This window comes from Cryptomeria japonica, chromosome 7 (assembly GCF_030272615.1).
Source record: "Cryptomeria japonica chromosome 7, Sugi_1.0, whole genome shotgun sequence".
NCBI lineage: Eukaryota > Viridiplantae > Streptophyta > Pinopsida > Cupressales > Cupressaceae > Cryptomeria > Cryptomeria japonica.
Genome location: NC_081411.1, coordinates 183,512,939 through 183,536,356, shown reverse-complemented (window position 1 = coordinate 183,536,356; position 23,418 = coordinate 183,512,939). Strand labels below are relative to the sequence as shown.

General features: G+C 36.4%; 1 protein-coding gene across 3 annotated transcripts in view; it reads left to right on the top strand.

Moving 5' to 3' along the window:
- The window catches only part of LOC131056354 (uncharacterized), a 137,534-nt gene that overhangs the window by 46,152 nt on the left and 67,964 nt on the right, over positions 1-23,418 (top strand). For all 3 annotated transcript variants that reach the window (XM_057990712.2, XM_057990711.2, XM_057990713.2), the window contains exon 2: positions 18,398-18,475. In XM_057990712.2, coding sequence (XP_057846695.2) covers positions 18,398-18,475 — 78 coding nt within the window. The remainder of the gene's footprint in view (positions 1-18,397; positions 18,476-23,418) is intronic.

The following is a 23,418-nucleotide window of genomic DNA, read 5'->3' as shown; positions in this document are numbered from 1 at the left end:
ATCACAGAGGCAAGGAAATACTTATTAACAACTGTCCGGTTTGTGGAGAGGAACTTGGTCTCTCAGACAATCTAAATGACATGATTCATGTTAGCCTATGCTTTGACGAGGGAACTGGAAATCAGATTATGACTGGAGGATTTTTGACTGAAAAACAAGCATCCTATGGATGGATGTTCAAGATAAGTGACTGGCCTCATTTCTCTACTTATGATGTTGGCCTGAACTCTGGATCAGCAGCTTCACATATTCTTAAGAACAAAAAGATTAGTGGAGGAAGTGATACAAAGCAAAATTGTCATGTCACTAAGGGTTATTTACCAATCTAAATTGGGCCTTACTCTTATTGACAAAGATGCAAAGGACCTTTTGCAAAGTATATACCAAAGTTTATCGACTTTTTTGAGGAGCAATGTATTTACAGTGAACAAATGAGTAGTCTACATAATTTCAAGTCAAGAATTTGATAAGATGGCTTTTGTGGCAATTGGAGCAAACAATGGTGGGTAGCATCACTTTTACCAAAAATGAAGGTGATTTTCTGAAGAAAGGAGATGAGCTTGGATATTTCTCGTTTGGGGAAGTACTGCTGTTTGTGTTTTCGAGAAAGATGCAATAGATTTGGATGAAGACCTAGTCTTGAACAATCAAAGGTCACTCGAGACCCTGGTTTTGGTGGGAATGAGTTTAGGTGTCTCCAAGAAAATGTCAGAAGAGCAAGTAGCAAATACTATAAGGCCCAGGTGTAATAATAGTATTGCTATATTGGACAATGAAGTAGCTGAAAGAAGAATCAAAGCAACTACAAGCGATAAAGTCATAAATTATCAGATTGGCCTTCCCGAAGAGAGTTTTCTTCTATCAAACGCAAAAAGCCCCAAATTTCCTTTCAAAAACAGAGATACATGAAATTTACAGAATTTCATTTTCAGAAAGGTGCAAAAATAACAGAAAACGGAAAAAACCATCAACGTTTTCTGGTTCAGAAATTTGCAAAAAGGTTTGTGCGTAAAGAAACTACACAGCAAAGTTTTGTTCCTTTCAAAAAATTGCAGAGTTTTCTTTATAAAGGAAAAATGCAGAGCAAAGTTCACGGATTCTGTTCGAATTTCAGAGCAGATACGAAATAAATGGCAAAAGTCATCACGCAGTTTTCCTTCCAGAAAATACAAAAAATCTTTCTTTGATAATGCAGTTTTTTCCGGTAAGGGAGAACGGAAAAGTAAAATATCACTAGCAGAGCTCGTGCCAAACAAAATTCCAAGTTTGCAGTTTGAAATCAAAGAAAATTTTTGGTGAGAATCTTCGAAAATACCTCTCATTTTCTGCAAAAAATGGAGCAATGCCGTGGTTTTAAGGAAAACCCTTTTCAATTCCAAGCATGGAGCAGACCTATTCAAGTCCCAGAAAACTGCCAAAAAGGAGTCATCACGTAGCTCTCTGAGTGTTCTTCTTCACTCCAAACCCTAACATCTTGGTGTTTTCCTCTTCACCAAAAACTTACAATGCAAAATGAATAATGATTTAAGGTTTTCATCGCTATATTCCCCCTTATCTTGCTTTTTCCCATTTTAATGGGATCACATTTTTTGTGATACAAGGTAATTAATATATGGTGGTTGAGTTCCAAACTCCCACTTATATGTTAGATAATAACTTTGCCTAGCCGTGGGGAGGCTTTAAAACCCCCAAGTCTTTCAATGACTTATAAACTTTAGAAGATGTATATTAATTTTTATATTTATTTATTATATTAATGTTGAAAAAAAAATTAACATTTTCTAGCAACATTAATATAATTAATAAATATTCTATGCTTCTAACAGTCTGGCAAAGTAAGTTGCAATAAGGTTTTGCAGATTCGGGATACAGGACAAAAGTTAAAGCTCGAAGTATTAGTGGATTCGCCAAATTTGTGAAGATGGATCCAACCGGAAAAGTGTTGCAAGATTTTATGTACAAAAAGAAACTAAAATGTCTAAATAAGACAGACACCATCCTCAGATGAGGAATTGTAAAAATTTACAGTTGTTTTTATTATCTGATCGCATAAGGGATCTGGGCTAGACCGGAGGTTTTCTTATCTCCATTCTTTCCTACCGGTGCCCCACACTGAATGGAGATGTAATATTTTTATAAAAGAAATAAATTTTTGGCTTCGGCCTTTTATCGATCAAAAAAAAAAATATAATTAATAAATATTCAAATTAATTATTTTGCATATATTAAAATTTCCTGGTAATATTCTTATAAGGAAATTGAATTTTTTAAATCTTTTAAACTTTAGGATTCAATACCTTTCATCCATAGACACATGAAAATTGTAAAATGAATATTCTAATTGGATAATTTATAAATCCAATTAATATTTGTTATTTGTGTCTTTAAAATTGTTCCCAATATGCATATGTTGGAAAAATATTGAATCCTAAAGAGGTGAAGTTATCTCAAGAATTTGGGGTCGAATTTGAGCTTGAAATGCAGTTGTCCATGAGTTTGAGCTAGTTCTCCAGCAGTTAAAGCCTGATTTTGAGCATTTCATGGGTCAACCTTCAGTTGACCAAGAGTTTATACCTGATTTCACACATTTATGCAGAGTTTGAAGCCTTTTTGTGGGGATTTCTTTCTCTACTCGGATTTGGAGATATTTTTGACTTGGAGATCACTCAAGGAGACTTTCAGTTGACTTGCAGTCATCTTATCCTTGCCTTTGGAAGGCTTTTTGCATAAAGGAAGGGTTTCAATTTGAGGTGGTTTTGGATTTTTTCTCAAGCCTAGCTGAGTTTTCTTTCTTGTAACCCATTTGCAGTTCTGACAGTGAATTTGAATAAAAATATCAGTTTATGACTTCGTATTTCTAAGCTATTTTTCATTGTGTGATTGAGAGTAGTTATCATTTTTGTGTTATTTATTAGATAACCTTTCTTGAAGTTTCTGTCTCATGCATGAATCACAGGTCATGTATTGTGATTTATCAATTTAATTGTTTGTGAAAGTCATTTCATTTCAATTTTTATGAGCAATGATCCTTTGCATGAAACACTTTTGTGATATGAACTCAAAGATGTTATATGTGTAAAACAGGTGGATTTAGAAGAGTTTTCCTGTCATTTTTCAAATCATATGGTGTATCACCCTATTTAGTTTTCCTTATTTTTCCTTTTATCTTCATTTATCCCCTCTCCCTTTTCTCCAGAAAATGTTCTTCAAGGTCTTGTTACCGTAGGTGATCCATCATTATCAGGAACCGGCCTATTCGGAGGTCCAATCACAATAATAGTTTACCCACAGACTCATGATTGTTCCCATGTTATCCCAAAATGCTAGGTGATAATAACTTAGTTTTCAGGTGCACTTTTGGGCCTTAACAGTTTTGGCACGCCCGATGGGACACTTTTCCTACTAAGGTCAGAGATTTTTATTGTTCTTATTGATATATTTGTATATCTGGTGACTCTGTTTGTGAAAAGAGTGGAAAAGGTCAGTGTTTTTCATATTTTATGAGACAGATCCAGACTAGGAGCTCAAGTTCTTTTGAGTATTTGCAGCTAGAGCCTCCTAGGAGAAGAGGAAGAACACTTGCAAGGGCTCAGCGTTTGAATCGTTTTCAGTTATCAACACCTAATTTTTCAGGTGTACAGAAGGAGAATAAGATCATCCAAGGAAAGGAAATCAGGCATTCAACAAGTCCAACTTGCAGATCGGGAACATCTGATCCTCAAATTTCAACATTTCCATTATTGACAGTAAGTACTACATCTTGCTACAGCACCTGTTTTACCTGCTGTTCCTTCTTTTACTGCTGTTGTTCCTCCTGTTTTTCCTATAATGGCACTCCCAAGAGTATATGCATTTGTTCCTTTTGATCAAGGCAGCCCCTTGAACTTTGTACAACATCATGATGTGCCATTGGCAGCACTTAAAAGTTTGCCTGATTTTATTGGTGAAAGTTAGACTACAGTGATTGATCACATAAGAGATGTTGCTTCCCTATGTAGTGTGCATCATGTTACTGAAGAAGATGTGGCTGTTAAATTATTGGCAGCATCCTTCAAGGTTAAAGCCTTAGAGTGGTACAGAACGTTGGCTGTAGCTTCAATTAATTCGTGGGATAGGCTTGGTGAATTATTTACCAAACATTTTGAAGACAAATCTGATCACCTGTCTTTGGTAGAGCAACTGACCACCATCAAACGCGCTCCTCAAGAGCAGATGATGGACTTCAACAGCCGTTTTCAAAGGACGTGGAATAGGATTCCTGTTTTGGTAAGACCATCAGTTGATCATGCTTTTCTATATTATTTGAAAAGCTTAAATAGTGATATATCAGTAATGATACAGTCTATGGGGGCTGTCTCTTTGCCCCAAGCTTTTGGTATTTCTGTGAGAGCTGAGAATAGTCTTATCCAAGTGGGTAAAATAGCACCCAGGCCTACAATGCCTATCTTCCCAAATATCTAGTCTAACATGCTATTAATTATACCACCATTCAATCCTTTGCCAATTGTTCCTAGCCAAGAGATAGTGGTTGTAGGACCTTCTCTTGAGCTTTAAGCTATTAAGAACAACCAATAAAAGATTGAAGGATTGCTACAAACTTTCAGCAATGAGCTTGTAAACCTTAAAAAACAGCATTTTCAGACTAGACAACCTTATCAGGCTCAAAATCAAGTTGTAAGTCAGCCTTTCCAGCAACCAAACCAAGACCAATACCAAGGTAATAGGCAACCATATCAGGATAATAATGCTGCTGGAAATAGGCAGAATGTCAATCAAAGACCTTATAGGCCTTATGCACCTGCACCTTTGAATGGAGTCAGAGATATCGTCCCTACACAAAACAATCTAGCCGCAGAATTTGACTGGTGCTATCCTTGCAACCAGCCTCACAATCAAGCTACGTGTTCAAATGGAGTCATAAAGCAGGCTCTAATGGTTCAAGGTACTTCAACTTCACAGTATGTGCCTGAGACTGAACCTGAGCAACAACAAGATATAATCCCTGTAGATGCTACTTACATAAATTGGCAAGGAGATGAGTTCTGTGCTATAGGCAAAGATAATCCTCTTGTTGCTGTATACAACAGAGCTAAGAAAAGAGCCTTAGATAATGATTCTGCACTAAAAAATAAAGATACAACAGCAGCAGACTCATCTGTGCCTAGAGTACAACATATTCTACAAAAAACTCATCCCGTGACAACTCATGAGCAACAACAACAAGTACACCCTGCTGTTGCTAAGGTCCAGCCAAAGGTACACGCTATTGTTTCGTTCAATATAGTTGAAAATATGAAAAAAATGAATGTGACTATGTCTATGTGGGATTCTTTAGCTATTCTAGGGCAGATTGACTTGTTTAAGCAAGCCTTATCTGATGAGGTATCTTCTAAACAAGTTGCAAATGAACCCCGCAAAGTTGTGTTGACCAATTAGGAAGCTGCACCTCAGAACAGTGACAAGAAAGGGAGTAAAATACAAGGTAAAGATGTGAAACCTCCTCCATTATATGTCTCTTTAATCATTGGGGATAAGCTGGTTCATAATTGTATGGTTGATAGTGGAGCTACAAGCTCAGTAATGCCAAAAAAGGTAGCAGATCAGTTAGGATTAGAATATGAACCTCTTGAGAAAGGAGTAGTGCAATTAGATGGTTCATCTGTTAATATAGTTGGTCTCATAAAAGGAGCAAGTTTAACCCTTCATGCTTGCCCCAATTTCTCCATATCTCAAGACATTTATGTGATTGATTTACCCCCATACTTTGCTCTTTGTTTATCAAGGGAATTCACAGCTAAAATTGGGGGATATCTTTCATCTGACTGGTCTCATATGCTTTTCCGAACCAGATATGGTACAAAGGTCACCATTAAGTCCAAGGTTCTTGCTAAGGATCACATTGAACCTTATGTGCCCAGCCCAATGAATGCTAACTGTTTAGCCTTTGAACATGATCATCTTTTTGCTTCAGCTCCTAATACACAGATCGAAGATATTCCAGACATCCTTTTGGATGAATGGGCAGCAGAAGATGCTTATAATGCACAAAACAACAAAGTGGAAGATGCTGGTTTTGGGACTTATATGATTTGTGAACCAGATTCTATTATGCCAAATCTTGTAAAAGATACAAGTGAATTTTCAGAACAACAAAATCAAGTTTGGCAGTTGTTCTTTGATGGATCAAAAAGCAAAAATGGGGTAGGTGGAGGTGCAATGCTTGCATCTCCACAAGGTGACAAATATTTTTCAGCTTATCACTTTGCTTTTCCTTGTTCTAACAATAATGCTGAATATGAAGGTTTGATTTAAGGATTGGAGTGGGCTAGGAAAAGGCAAATCAGATATTTGCAGGTCTTTGGTGATAGTGAATTAATTGTCAATCAAGTCAGAGGTTTGCATATTGTTAAGAATGATGCTTTAAAGTTATACAAGAATAGGGTTTCGGATATTATAGAAGAATTTGATGCATTTAACCTTATATCCATTCCTAGAAGCAAGAATCAACATGCTGATAGACTTGCTGCTGTAGGTGCACAATTCAATATTCTAGAAAGTATGGAAAATTTGCAGCATCATGTAAAAGTTGTTGTTAGGCCATCAATTCTTGATAACAAGTTTAATTGGCAAGTTTTTGACAGTGATGAGCAGATTTTGAGTTTCCTCATGGAAGAGGATGTGTTTTCAATTGCTGATCAGAACAAGTTGAATCAGCAATTCAGTGATTAGATTATCCAACTGAAATCGAATAAGTTGCCAAGAGGATTGGTCACTTTGGAGACAATCTTTAATCTAGATGACCAAGCAAAAAGGAATAAAACTAGCATACTGATTAAGGAAGAGCACTATGAAGAGGTTGAAATATTCAAAAACAAACTCCTCAAAATTGGTAAGATTAATTCTCATAAAGAAAGAGAAGCTTGTATTGCCTTATTTCAAGAATTTAATGATGTATTTGCTTGGGATTATTCTGACTTAAAAGGATTTGATCCTCAACTTACCCAGCATAACATTGAGTTGGAGCCAAATGCCAAGCCAATTAGGCAAAAGCAGAGACACATCAATCCTAGATTAGGGCCCCTTATGCTTAAAGAATTGAATAAGCTCTTAGATAGTGGCATTATTTTTCCTATCAAACACACTTCATGGGTTTCTAATTTAGTTCCAGTTAGGAAAAAGAATTGAGAACTCCGCCTTTGTGTAGATTTTAGAGATTTGAATAGGGCTTCTCTAAAAGATAGACACCCATTACCTTCTATGGAACAAATCTTGCAGTTTGTTTCTGGATCTGAAAGGTTCTCCTTGTTAGATGGTTATTCAGGCTATAACCAAGTCCTTGTAAAGGATGAAGATCAATTCAAGATTGCCTTCACTACCAAGTGGGGCACTATGGCTTATAGAAGGATGCCTTTTGGACTGTCAAATGCTGGTGCTACCTTCCAAAAGGCTATGGATATGGCTTTTTATAATTTTATGTATAAATTTGTGCCGGTTTATCTGGATGACATTACTGTTTACAGCAAACAAGCTGATGATCACATTGATCATCTCAGACAAGTTCTTCAAAGATGCAGAGAATTTAGTATTTCTCTAAATCCTAAAAAGTCTGCATTTGCTATTCATGAAGGGAGACTTCTGGGATACCAAGTCTCCAAATTTGGTACTATAGTTGATCCTGAGAGAATTCAAGCTATTTTGGATCTACCTTTACCAAGCCATAAAAAAGGGTTACAAAGTTTTATTGGCAGAATTAATTTTGTAAGGCGCTTAATACCGGATATTGCTGACTTGTTGAAACCTTTGACAACAATGTTGAAAAAGAATGCTCTTTTCAGGTGGTCTAAAGAGGGAAGGATCACTTTTGAAGAAATCAAGAAGGCCTTATCTGCTGCCCCTACATTGGTAAATCCTAATTTTTCAAAAGATTTCATTTTATATGCTTATGGAGGACTTGACACTATTTTTGCCATGTTGGTTCAAAAAAATGATGATGGACTTGAACAGCCCATTGCTTTCTCTAGTAAAGGATTGGAAGAGTATGAACAAAGGTACAGTTTTGTTGAAAAACATGAACTAGCAGTTGTTAAAAGTCTTAAGAAATTTAGACATTTGGTCTCTAATAACAAAATTCATTTGATGGTTACCCATCCAAGTGTCAAAGATTTCTTACTAAGCAGAGATTTAAATGAAAAGAGATTAGGCTGGATCACTAAAGTCATGGAGTATGATGTCAGTTTTCATGATACTAAGCTGGTAAGAGGAAAAGGTCTATGTATGCAGCTGACTGATGGGGAAGGTTCAAATGCAGAATCTGATAAGGAAGTTGTCTTGGTTCAAGATAATCCTGTTGATCAGAACCAATCAGCAAGTTGGGTAACTGATATGACGAATTTCCTTCAGACTAGAGAGTGTCCAGCTGGCCTTGACAAAGTAAAAAGAAGGTATTTCCGTCTCCAATTTGTTCCTTATGTTTTAGTCAATGGAAACTTATTCAGGAAAGATTATAGTTGAATGCTTCTTAAATGTATTGATACTACTGAAACTCAAAAGATTCTATTTGAATTTCATGATGGATCTTCTGGGGGTCATTTTAATCCGAGAACTACAACTTGGAAAATTAGAAGGGCTGGTTTTTACTGTCCAACTTTATTCAAAGACACTCACTCTTGGGTTAGAAAATGTGGAAAATGTGCTATGTTTGCAGAAAAAAAAAGATTGGCTGCATTTCCTTTGCAACCTATTTTAGTTGAACAGCCATTTGCAAGATGGGGTATTGATTTCATAGGCCCTATTAATCCAAGTTATAGTGCTGGTCATAAATGGATTTTGACAGCAACAAACTATTTCACCCGTTGGATTGAAGCTATAGCACTTAGGGAGGCTAATGAATTTGCTGTCCTAAACTTTTATGAGGATATTATAACTAGATTTGGTATACCTGAGTCAATTATATCAGATAATGCCTTGGCATTTGTTTGTTCAAAAGTCACTGAATGGGCTTTAAAAAATGGCATTGTTCTGAATACTGCCTTTAATTATTACCCACAAGGTAATGGGTTAGCTGGAACAACCAATAAGAATTTGATCAGGATTATTAAAAGAACATTACAAGAGAACCAAAGACATTGGCATGCTAAGCTTAAATCTGCCCTATGGTTTGATAGAATTACTCCTAAGCAGATTATAGGTAATTCTCCTTATATGTTGGTTTATGGAAAAGAAGCAAGACTGCCTATTTCAACTGAGTTTCCAACACTTGACCTTGCTAACCAACTTATTTTGTTTGAAGAAGGAGACCCCTTGCAGCAGAGATATACACAATTACTTCAACTTGAGGAAGAAAGAGCAAAGTCTTTCAGGACAATGGAGTATCATTAGCTCCAAACAAAAAGAGCCTTTGACAAGAAAGCAAATTTCAGAAGCTTTAAGGAGGGGGATGTGGTTCTCAAGTGGGATGTTCTTAAAAGTAGACCGAGACACCATACTAAATTTGACAATATTTGGATTGGTCCTTTCATGATTGTGGAATGTAAGGAGCATAACGCATTCCAGCTCTCAAAGATGGATGGGGAAATTCTACCAATCCCAGTCAATGGGATTCATCTCAAAGCATGATTTTGATCCAAGTTTTGCTAATAAGTGCTTTGCACATTTTGTCCCTTGTTTTCTAGTTTTTCAGTTTTGTTTTCTGTTTCAGCAAAAGCCTTTTGGTTGTATTAAAAGATTTGTTTCTTTTACCCCTCGAACCATTTAGATTCAGTATTTCTGCTAAATGACTAACCGATGAATTATTGATGTTAGGCTTCGCCTTGTCATCAGTATAATCACACAATAGAAACATTGGATCTGAATAGATTCAGAGATACGAAGTTTTTAAGAAAAATTATCTAAGGGACAGGGTTGTTATTCTGAAACCTTTTAATTTCCTCAATCAGCTTCATTGTTAAATAGAGGGGGAAATTATATAACAGATTCTTTTGATTCCTAAAGCTCAAAAATGACTCTTGAAAGTGACATGATTAATTCATAAAACCGTTATAGTCATAAATGTGAAAGAAATGCAGCTGGGTTTCTTGTGTTGTCAGTTTTGTTTTGCCAATAAGTGCGCTTGCACATTTGTGGTTTTGTCTAAACCACCCTAGTGTTCTAGTTTTCTGTTATGTTTTGCTGTCAAGCTATGTTTTTGAGTTCTAAGAGATATTATTGCTGCTGACAGCTAAAGAATGACTCTATCCGCCCAATGGACTATTTAGGCTACTAGATTCCCTATGACTAATAGGCAGACATGAAGCAGAAATCGCCAAAATTGTTACTGAAATTTTCATAATATTTACAATTTAATGGAAAATTCAAGTACCTAGGCAAAGATTACAATTACATGAGTGAATTTCAGAAAATCTTTCAATTGTTTTTCAATTCATTATATTTTATACAGTTGAAAAGATTACGAGAAAGTAATCTACAGAATAAATTTTCTCTCACACAAGACCGTGAGAGTGATCCTTATTTTCCTATGCAAAGGAGAAGAACTGAATTAAACAAAGAAAATGCATAGAGGAGATAAGAAAGGAACCAGCCATTGCCTGGGGGTATATGGCTGGCATAAGTCTGCTCTCGAAGTTGTAGGTTTGCATTCTCGACATCTTTTTTCTTCCAGTCTCCTTGTCCTGAAAAAGTCAAAAAGTGAAGTGGGTTAGATCAAAAGATCCAAGCAATGACTAAATTCCTACTGATCTTGCCTATATGTTTGCATTATTTAATCAAGATCCCTTTTTGACAAAAAAATAAACATCTTGGAAGACAAATAAGAAAAGGTCATTCTCGTTGCTTAGAGAATTAGTGTTTTTTCTAACTGTTTGTTTAATGTGCAGAGACAAGTAAAAGAATTGCAGATTTCAGAGGATTTATTATGAGTGGGATTAAATGAGGCTCCCACAAGGGTTGAGCCCAGCTCATAGAAACCATGTGATTGTTCAGAGTGTACTTGCAAGTATATACAGAAAGCAGATATTGATGGTGATGATGTAGTTGATTCAGAGGAGATTGTTAACCTTCATACCAATCACGGAGGCAAGGAAATACTTATTAACAACTGTCCGGTTTGTGGAGAGGAACTTGGTCTCTCAGACAATTTAAATGACATGATTCATGTTAGCCTATGCTTTGATGAGGGAACTGGAAATCAGATTATGATTGGAGGATTTTTGACTGAAAAACAAGCATCCTATGGATGGATGTTCAAGATAAGTGAATGGCCTCATTTCTCTACTTATGATGTTGGCCTGAACTCTGGATCAGCAGCTTCACATATTCTTAAGAACAAAAAGATTAGTGGAGGAAGTGATACAAAGCAAAATTGTCATGCCACTAAGGGTTATTTACCAATCTAAATTGGGCCTTACTCTTATTGACAAAGATACAAAGGAACTTTTGCAAAGTATATACCAAAGTTTATCGACTTTTTTGAGGAGCAATGTATTTACAGTGAACAAATGAGTAGTCTACATAATTTCAAGTCAAGAATTTGATAAGATGGCTTTTGTGGCAATTGGAGCAAACAATGGTGGGTAGCATCACTTTTACCAAAAATGAAGGTGATTTTCTAAAGAAAGGAGATGAGCTTGGATATTTCTCGTTTGGGGAAGTATTGTTGTTTGTGTTTTCGAGAAAGATGCAATAGATCTGGATGAAGACCTAGTCTTGAACAGTGAAAGGTCACTCGAGACCCTGGTTTCGGTGGGAATGAGTTTAGGTGTCTCCAAGAAAATGTCAGAAGAGCAAGTAGCAGATACTGTAAGGCCCAGGTGTAATGATAGTATTGCTATATTGGACAATGAAGTTGCTAAAAGAAGAATCAGAGCAACTACAAGCGGTAAAGTCATAAATTATCAGATTGGCCTTCCTGAAGAGAGTTTTCTTCTATCAAATGCAAAAAGCCCCAAATTTCCTTTCAAAAACAGAGATACATGAAATTTACAGAATTTTATTTTCAGAAAGGTGCAGAAATAACAAAAAACAAGAAAAACCATCAACGTTTTCTGGTTCAGAAATTTGCAAAAAGGTTTGTGCGTAAAGAAACTACACAACAGAGTTTTGTTCCTTTTAAAAAATTGCAGAGTTTTCTTTATAAAGGAAAAATGCAGAGCAAAGTTCACGGATTCTGTCCGAATTTCAGAGTAGATAAGAAATAAAATAGCAAAAGTCATCACATAGTTTTGCTTCCAGAAAATACAGAAAATCTTGCATTGATAATGCAGTTTTTTCCAGTAAGGGAAAACGGAAAAGTAAAATATCACTAGCAGAGCTCGTGCCAAACAAAATTCCAAGTTTGCAGTTTGAAATCAAAGAAAATTTTTGGTGAGAATCTTCGAAAATACCTCTCATTTTCTGCAAAAAATGGAGCAATGCCGTGGTTTTAAGGAAAACCCTTTTCAATTCCAAGCATGGAGCAGACCTATTCAAGTCCCAGAAAACTGCCAAAAAGGAGTCATCACGTAGCTCTCTGTGTGTTCTTCTTCACTCCAAACCCTAACAGCTCGGCGTTTTCCTCTTCATCGAAAACTTACAATGCAAAATGAATTATGATTTTAGGTTTTCATCGCTATATTCCCCCTTATCTTGCTTTTTCCCATTTTAATGGGATCACTTTTTTTGTGATACAAGGTAATTAATATATGGTGGTCAAGTTCCTAACTCCCACTTATATGTTAGATAATAACTTTGCCTAGCCGTGGGGAGGCTTTAAAACCCCTAAGTCTTTCAAAGACTTATAAACTTTAGAAGATGTAAATTAATTTTTATATTTATTTATTATATTAATGTTGAAAAAAAAATTAACATTTTCTAGCAACATTAATATAATTAATAAATATTCAAATTAATTATTTTGCATATATTAAAATTTCTTGGTAATATTCTTATAAGGAAATTGAATTTTTTGCATCTTTTAAACTTTAGTATTCAATACCTTTCATCCATAGACACATGAAAATTATAAAATGAATATTCTAATTGGATAATTTATAAATCCAATTAATATTTGTTATTTGTGTCTTTAAAATTGTTCCCAATATGCATATCGAGGGAAAATATTTAATCCTAAAGAGGTGAAGTTATCTCAAGAATTTGGGGTCGAATTTGAGCTTGAAATGCAGTTGTCCATGAGTTTGAGCTAGTTCTCCAGCAGTTAAAGCTTGATTTTGAGTATTTCATGGGTCAACCTTCAGTTGACGAAGAGTTTATACCTGATTTCACACATTTATGCAGAGTTTGAAGCCTTTTTGTGGGGATTTCTTTCTCTACTCGGATTTGGAGATATTTTTGACTTGGAGATCACTCAAGGAGACTTTCAGTTGACTTGCAGTCATCTTATCCTTGCCTTTGGAAGGCTTTTTGCATAATGGAAGGATTTCAGTTTGAGGTGGTTCTGGATTTTTTCTCAAGCCTAGCTGAGTTTTCTTTCTTGTAACCCATTTGCAGTTCTTACAGTGAATTTCAATAAAAATATCAGATATGCCTTCACATTTCTGAGCTATTTTTCATTGTGTGATTGAGAGTAATTATCATTTTTGTGTTATTTATTAAATAACCTTTCTTGAATTTTCTGTCTCATGCATGAATCACAGGTCATGCATTGTGATTTATCAATTTCATTGTTTGTGAAAGTCATTTCCTTTCAATTTTTATGAGCAATGATCCTTTGCATGAAACACTTTTGTGATATTGTAATATCCCTTGGCTAATCTGACCCTGTTTCACTTGTTTGAACCCCAAGGAATATTGTCAAACACTTGGCATACAATGTTTGAAGCCACTGTAGTGAATTCTTTATTTGTCTTCTTTAGGTTTGTAGGCTGCAAATGAAGTTATGGAAAGCTTCTAACAATGCAAAGTTGTTATAGAAATGATATACTAGTTGTTTTAGACCTTTCCACACATATGTAATGACTGAAATTAACTAGTACAGCTAGTTGACATTAAGACAAACACTTGTCATGCATCCCAATGTATACCTACAGCCATTAGGCATTTAAGCAAACAATTGGCATGAAAGCTAAGTGGCTGATCAATGTTGAATGTTACCATGAATGTGGAATATGCAAATTATATCTCCATTAAACATATGCAACCTCCAAGTATTTCATGATATAATCATAATAGAAAATGATGCAATGAAGTAATGATTTTCTAATACAATGACCATAGATAGAAAACCTAGAATTTCAATGGCTGCCTTGATATATTGGTTTGATTCTCCTCATATGCAAATCCCTTGTCAAATATATATAGCTGTTCAACCTTTCTAAATCCCCTTCTATAGAACTCAAACTACTGTAGCACACTGTTCACGGCACTGTAGCGCACTGTTCACGGCACTGTTCATGCGCACTGTTCACGGCACTGTAGCGCACTGTTCACAGCACTGTAGCACACTGTAGTCTCTTTCAATCTGCAAACAAACTCTGAAATAAACCCTCCAATCAGCTCAATATTGACTTCTGAATGAAGCCAACTCTCACAAGCATAATCAGATGATATTGCACACCCTCTATATGCTGTTACAATGAAGAAGCCACGCTCTCCAATGCCAACAAGCCTTGAATCCTGCAGAAACCCTTGGTATTCTACACTTCAATGCTCCAGAGAAACTTCAATCAAAAACTCCAATCACATAATCAATCCCCCTTCTCTTCTTTTCAAAAGCCTTATATATATTTCCCATGAAGGTTCGATTTTCTCCAATAAGGCATTAAATCAATTAATGATATTAAATGACATTTAATGATATAATATTTTCACTTTGTCATTTAATATTTCACCTTGGTAAAAGAGCCACAATTAATTAATTAAATGGTCCCCCTTAATGATACTTGGACCCTTAAGTTATAATATAAAATTATATTATAACTTAATAATATAAGCTCAAAACATTAATGTTTATTTAAACTAAATAAACATTAATATGTCCATTAATACTCAACATTTTTAAACGTCGTCTGAGCTGGGAGCTGACATGATGAAGCTGCATATGACCATACCCCTTTACTAAATATAGAAGGGGTCCATCTCTAACATCTCAAACTTACTATAAATAGTAAGTATAGCAAATGAAGTCCAAATGATACCAAATGAAAGCCAGATCGAAACACACTGAACTCTAGAGCTGATACAAGCCTCGGGAGACCCTCTATCCATACTCATTAGCCTAAGAGGGTCAGAATGATAGGCTAATCACCAAAAAACCATGTCTGCTAAAATGGGGACATTACAGATATGAATTCAGAGATGTTATATGTGTAAAATAGGTGGATTTAGAAGAGTTTTCCTGTCATTTTTCAGATCATATGGTGTATCACCCTATTTAGTTTTCCTTATTTTTCCTTTTATCTTCATTTATCCCCTCTCCCTTTTCTCTAGAAGCTGTTCTTCAAGGTCTTGTTAGAGTAGTTGATCCATCATTATCAGGAACCTGCCTATCTGGAGGTCCAATCATAATAATAGTTTACCTAGAGACTCATGATTGTTTCCATGTTATCCCAAATTGCTAGGTGATAATAACTTAGTTTTCAGGTGCACTTTTGGGCCTTAACAATACAATCACTCAAAAGCAAGCAAGCAAAGATTCAATGACATCAATAACTCTCATCCTAACTACTTTGAGCGAGCTAGATAATGTTGAGTATCAAGAGATACCTCTCAACATCCCTTCATCATGATGAATCAACTCATGTCTACGAAATGCGAGAGTGAAGTGGCATCCTAATCATCATCCCAGTCACCACTCGCCAATCAGGGAAGGTCTACATCAACATGTCTAGATACAATGTATTTGATTCCTCCATGATGGCACAAACTCCGAGGCACCTAGCCCTGATAGCTATTGGTCCACACTCATGGAATGTAATTTTCTCATTGGCTATGGAGAAGCTTGTTGTAATAAACCCTAATTAGGGTTTTTATTGTAAAATCCTGGCCATTGATGGAGAATCAATCTTGGCCATTCGTTGTAAAAGAGCTCTCTATAAAAGGTTCAAGCTCTTCATTTGTAAAGGATAATAGCTGATAGTGAGTTAATAGTCAATAGATAGTCTTAAGAGAATAGAATACAAGTTAAAGTAGAGTAGGAAGAGAAGGCAAAAATTGTTGCCTAAGTTGTAAATGAACTCCATTTTTATTGAAGTTATGGTGAAGTGTGTTGTTTCGTTACAATGTGCATGGTTTCTTGTTGGATCTTCATGTTAGATGGTAAATAATTAGATTGAATGGAAGAAGTTGTTGAATATATCCATGTGGAATCCGCCTAGTCCATACCACTAGCATCTTACTGATTGTGAGTGCGCCTTGTGTGGTCAACTAGAATAACATGAGCTTAACTTCGAATTATCCTACACTCATTGTTTATGCATTAACTTGAATGGTGATCAATGTTTGGCGGTATTGATTCGAACATCTTTGAAACGTCCTTAGATGATTGCACTGAGCTTGTATTGAATTCTTCAAGTTGATGGTGAGACCTAGCTTAGTAGGATTCCATCTAGTCATTCACTCATATTCCTACATTCATAGGATTAGAATAGACTCTCTTAAACCCTACTTCTTTTGCCCTTTTTTATCTTCCAATTGAGTAGATAGGACCTAAGTTCCAGCAAATCAAGCATTTAGGCATTCAAAAGTAAGTCCCCTTGTGATTCCTGCATAATCGCATCAACCATTGAGCTTATCCACACATAGTGACCCTACATTCATGAACCTTGGAGTCTTCTCAAATGATCCTTAAGCTAATCTTCAGCATTCGAGAGATTTTGTTCAAAAGAGGATAAGATGCCTATGGTATTTTATTCTATGTTTGCATGTGCCTAAAAAACACATCAACAGATCCTTGACCAACCATCGTGGGGTGGCATGCTTGAGAAGCCCAGGAACACTAGTATGCCTCTCGACCCATGAGCATTGCATCTCTAGGTGGCATACTTGAATGTCCCTCAAGCCCAGGAGCACTCATTTGCCTTGCGACCCTCGAATATGGCAGGATCTCAGTTCACTTCATCCCTCAATCCACCTTGGAGGCACTCCATCCTCCTCAATCAAGCCTAGGAGCATACGCCTTAGAGCCCTCGAGCACTACATCTTGGGGTGGCATGTTTGTAAGAGCATTAAGACTGCTTACCTCACAAAGCTCGGGAGTACTCATAGGCCTCCCGGCCCATGAGCGCTCCATCCTAGGGTGGCATGCTTGATGAAGGATAGGTTGGGTCTTCACATCTCGTGAACTCAAAAGGCCGGATATACTCCCCTATTTGCAATCCATTTCTAATGAATTCAATATTGACTAGCTATTAAATACTTATTAAAAGGAAATGCAATTAAATTACTTGATCAATTATTTTAATTTCTGCAAAGTATAACTATTGTATCTATATATGTTCATAATTTATTTCTATTCATAAACCTATCTCTCAATCTATTATTGCTGATGGTAATAATAATCATTTCTGCCTTGTATCTCAGCTTTCCTTTTCTGTTTTCAGATTTTACTTGATTTCAGAATTTTGTAATTTCTTAGTTCCTTTTCCACTTGCTGCCTTTCTTGGATGAAGTGTTCCTCCTTTTATACCTTCAATTGGGATGGAGTCACACCTCTTCATAAAGTCTGTGGGGCATGCAAGGGATCTACCTCTTCCAATCTAAGCAGTGCCCTTTAATTACATACTTTTGGGTAATCGGTGCTCACTATATTTCTAAATTAACCCTAGTTGGCCTCCTTCGAAAATCACAATATTTCTAATTACATACTTTTGGGTAATCGCTGTATTGTTATTTTTTTCTTTTTAGTATGAGTTGTCTGTCCTTATTAAATCTAATTGCCCAAGTTTATTTATTTATAAAGGCTATAATTTGTATTAATTAAGGGCTGCTAACCCTAGATTGGCGGGGGCATGACAAGATGATTTTTATGGAGATTTAAAATTATGTAATAGCACGCAAGCAGCTCTTATGTTTGGCTAAATAACTGCAGTTTATGTACAAACTAGGCCTTAAAACTGATGTTCCATCCAAATATTATGTTAATATTAAACTTTAAGATTTTTTGTTGAATGTATTTGCACTAGATGTTAAAGTTTATCTCAATTATGTTAGAGATAAATGTTAATAACTGTATTCTATCTATTTTTTAGTGGTAAACAACTTCTCAGCTGCAGTTTTTGGTAAATGTACATCACAAATATTAGCAGTAATGGCTGACTTGGGTGATTGTGTTACCATTTACATGTATTTAACATAGCATACCAGTATATGCAAAGTAGCATCACATTCTTTATAATATGACTGCTAACAAATATAAGAAGAATTTACAATAATTATGATATTTATCTCCTGTTGATGGTTTTATATGCAGCTATTTGCAGTGCTTGTACCCGTGGCAGGGGTAGTGGTCTTCCTTTGGTTTGCAGGACGTGAAATGGTTCAAGGGAATGTATGTTATTTCTTTCCGTTCCCAACCTTTGTTTGACTAGAATAGATTGAAAATTCTACCTTTTAGTTTATTCTTGAACTAGCCCTCATTATAACTTTTAAAGTGTTGTATGGAAATGGATATGAAGATAATATGAAAAGACTAATTATGTTTTTTGAGCAGATTGAGTTTATAATCAGAATTTTTTATCAGATCTATATCAGCAGTATATCTCAGATAATATTAATTTGTAATGCATTTCATGATAATCTTGTAAACCCCAAATGGTAGTATCATCGGAAGCTATCCCTTGTATGCATCCCATTTTGCAACTTGTTTGGTTCATTGCCAATCTATTAGAATAATCATTCAGCCCAATTTGGTATTGAACAAGTTGGCATTATCGACTAACTTGGTCTTAGTCAAGCTTAGACATTTTTGAATTTTTCCAATGGCTTGCATTGCATTCATGCAGTCTTCCAAAGAGGTGTTGACAAGGCTGGCTCTACCACCTATGCGTCACTTATGTAGTCCATGGAAGAGGTGTTGATTAGTTCAGCTTAGTCGATTGCGTATTCTGGTTGGCTTGTTGCTATTTATCTTCTTGCATATATCATAGATAGTGGTGTGGTCAAAGCATTATATGCTCTCACCTTGCCTACTTTAGGATTTGTGTGATCAAAAAATGTGGAGGCATTGCATATGCATTTCTATATTGCAAAAAACTAAAAAAGTAAAAAGTAGGGTGGGCTGTTATGTTGACAATGTTGAATCTGTCTCAATTGGTTGTGTTTCACAAGATAAGTTTAGCGGTGGTTGAACTTATGCTTTGTTCTTTGTTTGGCCTTAATACCTTGAGTTTCCATATCACTTTTTACACATTTGTTTCTATTTTGTTTTACTCTTTAACAAATTGATTTCTGCAAGTCCATTCCAATTGGTTTCTTGCTTAATGAATTGTCATACATGTGATAAGTGAAAAGCACACATAAAATACTAAGAGGGGGGACAGGGGGGTGAATCAATATTTTAAACTTTTAGAACTTTCAACCACATGGAATAAACTGCATAATGAAAACATGAACACAAAGTTTCACGTGGAAAATCCTTTCAGGTAAAAAACCATGGCACACAACGGCTTTCATTAACAAATGGGCATTATTGTGACCTTTTCACACATCGCCCCTTTGCAAACAGGGATCCCCTCTTTCGCGCTTTCTGCGTCTTGTTAGGTTAGGGTTTTTGGCAGTAAGACGACATTTCAGCTCTCATTGCCCGAGTTTCCTTTTTGAAATGATCTTGCCTAGAGGTTCCCCATGTGTAATTAGGGTTCTGAGTTTTGAAGTCAATAGGATCATATGTTTTAAATGCCCAAATGTTTTCGTGATCCTAAATTTTTCCTAATTCTGAGGTTGCAACAACTTGTAATTTGAGCGTAAATATGTCTAAGTGTTGCGAATTGGTGTTATTTTGTGCTAGAGCATCAAGTGTCCCTATAGGAGTCATTTTTTTGCTCCTAGGAGGTTAAGTTAGGTCAAATTTGCCTAGATGATGTTAAGTGCTATGATTTGTCCAGATGAGGTTTGAATCTCCACTAGAGGAAGAAAATAAGCGAGATGAAGTTAAGTGTGGACAAGAATATATTGTCCTGATGAGGTGCATTTTTCCACTAGGAAGAATTGATGAGTTTTAATGAAATTTTATTGTCTAGATGGAGTTCAAATTTCCCCTGGGGGCTATATTGATGAATTTTGACAAGTTTTGATGAGGTTTTTGAGTTTGTCCAGATAGTGTTCGGATTTCCCCTGGGGGCTATATTGATGAATTTTGAGAAGTTTTAATGAGGTTTTTGAGTCTAGATGACGGACGATTTTCCACTAGAGATGTTTTTACATGAAAAGATGAAACTTAATTGTCAAGATGGGCATCGATTTTCCCCAAGGTGAAATTTTTGGACAAGGTAAGTGAAATGATGACGATTTTGTTGTCTAGATGAGGGTCGATTTTCCCCTCAAGGCCACAATATGCCAAGCATTATGATTTCTGGACCAGGATGATCAGATCACCCAAGGGGATAGTTCTTGCATACTTAGCCGAAGAATCAATCATGAAAGTGTTTGGAATTCCCAGATGTGTGGATATGCAATAGAAGACTAAGGATGAAGCCTTAGCAAAATTTGTGAAGAGAGCAGATGCATGTATGATAGTTGGCAACAATGAGTGGGTTATTTAGCCAAGGTGTCACCACTCTAGACTACCCAAGAGGCTCCTATGTTTGGACTTCGAAGATGAATATAGTGACTTGATATTTTTACTCAATCGAGTGATGGGAGCACCTCAAGGGGCGCTATTTGAGAATTGGATGTACTAGTTTATTGAATAGATATCAAAGGGAACAATGATCAATTGGGCCAAAATAATAAGTGATAACCTCGACTTCTAGTTGAGAGGTTTGGAGAAAACGCTGACATTCAACATGACCTCCTACCTTGTGTATGCACTAGCCAGATTTGTTGTGTACAAAGGGTTGATATGCAAGGACAAAGTCAAGAATGGGCCAAGACGATATAGAGTTTAGGAGTGCTATCCACAACTCCATATGCACAAGATTGAACATTATGGAAGGGTGAACAATGCTTTCACCATGTACATCACAAGACTGCTGCAAGGCGAGATCCACAAATGGTTGTCCAAGGAGGCAACAAAGCTTATTGAGAATTACAGATCGTGGTATATATAGTTTCCTACCTTCACATACCTATGGATTCAAGAATTTCGATCCAAACCATACAAGCTTCCTAGGTATCTGATAGATAAGATGATTTTACTTGAGGTAGTGAGACAACTTTTGGAGTATGATTTCCTGCAAAAGGAAAAGCATAGAACGGGGATAACTCTCCCAATTGCACTTGGGAAGACATTGGAGGTATGCCATATTGCAGCCATAGCAAATTCAGTTATTGAAGAACAAGAGCTCTATTGCATGGGAACCTACATTAGCAGGGTTTGATTTGATCCATTTCAAAATACTGTAAAGGTTAAGGGAGGAAGATTTACACACAGAACCGACATTGATGACTATTGGGCTAATCTGATGGATGCGGTTAGGAAAAGGATGTGGTCTCGTATGTTAGTGGATTTCATGAGGAAGTGCAATCTCTTCTCTATCCCAGATCGGGTTTAGGATGGTGGTGATCATGTCCATCCACATTACATAAATGAAAAGGACAAGCCTATCTTGTTACCCAGTTGGATGCAACTTGAGTTGGTGGATTTTAATGCATTAATGAGAGAAGTGAATGATTACCCTAGGGAATGGGTGGACAAGTATGCCAATGAGTTAAGGAAGTTGAAGGTCACCTTTCACCTATGAGAAGTTGAAGGACAATCAAAGATGTAAGACCACATGATGATGAGGAGAGTCAAGCTCCCAAGAGAAGGAAAGGTATGTTTGGAGAATCACAAGTGAAAGACAAGGAGACTGTTAGCCAAGAGTCGATGCAAAAAAATCACAAGTCTAACACTCCTTTATCAATCATGAGCTCCTCATCTATGAAGCAAAATGATATGACAGAGAAGGATGATGAGTCCAAACAGGATTCCGATACAAAAATCCTATTAGAGAACAATCAAGAGTTACATGTTACAACACAGTGGATACCTCATGATGAAGATGGTGAACAACCAGGATCTCCTACTATTCAGTTAGAGGTCAACTTGGGCAACAATGTGGTGGATTTAATTAAGGACAAGGACATGGATGATGATGTCATTTCAGCCTTGAGAGGACTCGATCAGGACATGAGCCTCAAGGACGGGATGAAAATCTCTACTATTCTCGATTGGTTGTTGCAGAGTATGGAGAAGAAGAAAATGATAGAGGTACAACCCATATAAGATATTGATGATTTCTTAGTCACAACTAGCAAAGAAAAGGAACAGAAGAAGGCTAAAGTGTTCTCTAAGATTACTAGAGACGAGGCAGTTGTGTGTATTGCACAAGCAACTGTCTCGATGGGTGATAAGACTAGGGATGTGGTCACCCCTATGGATTATCAGGTTACCACAATTGACCTTGGACCTACTACACATAAGCAAGAGTTCTAGGAGTTGAATGATATTGCCAAGGCAATTGTGGCACGACTAAATAAGACTATTGAGAAGAAAGAGATGCTTGAGAGTGAGAATAGGAGATTCAAAGAATACATTGAAGGGATGAATTCCCAAAGGTGTGAGGATCCTACTTTTGTGTCACCCATTGCAATTGATCGCAGATTCCCTTTTGACTATGAGGCAACAAGGAATACACATCAGGAGGTTGGAAAATGGATTGAAGATGTTTCGAAGCAAGCAGATGATTTCCTAGCGATCAGTTTGTCCAAGCATTTGACAAGACATCAATGCTCATATTCAAGATATAGTATTTGGAAGGAGTTTGGGATGATTTCCAACCAATGCAAGAGAAGACAATTCCTTGCCTTAGAGTGTTGAAATGAATCCCGATGCCTATGTTGATCTAAGAGGGAGTTGTGCATGCAGGTGATGTTTATGATATCTAGGGATGGTATTGTTCTTTGGCTATGTGGAAGTCCGCTTATGATTATGCAAGATAGGATTGCATGAAGATGGAAGGATCGATCCAAGAGATTCAATCCAAGATCCTTACATCTATTGATGAATTATTGGGAATGGATGTTCATGCTTCCAACAATTTACACTTAGAAGAATTGAAAGAAAAGATGAGGTTTGTTTACTTCAATTAGTTAGAATCGTTGAAGAAGAGTCAGATTGATGATTGGGTTTCTCTAATGGTTCACATCAACAATTTGCAGAAGTTTATGCCGGATTGGGAAAGTGTCTTTGATGCTTGCTCAGATGCCTTGGATGTGATTGATGTGCAGTAGGAAGCTTTACCCAGCGTCACCATGGAGGAACTCAACTCAATCTTAGCCAGATTCGTGGAG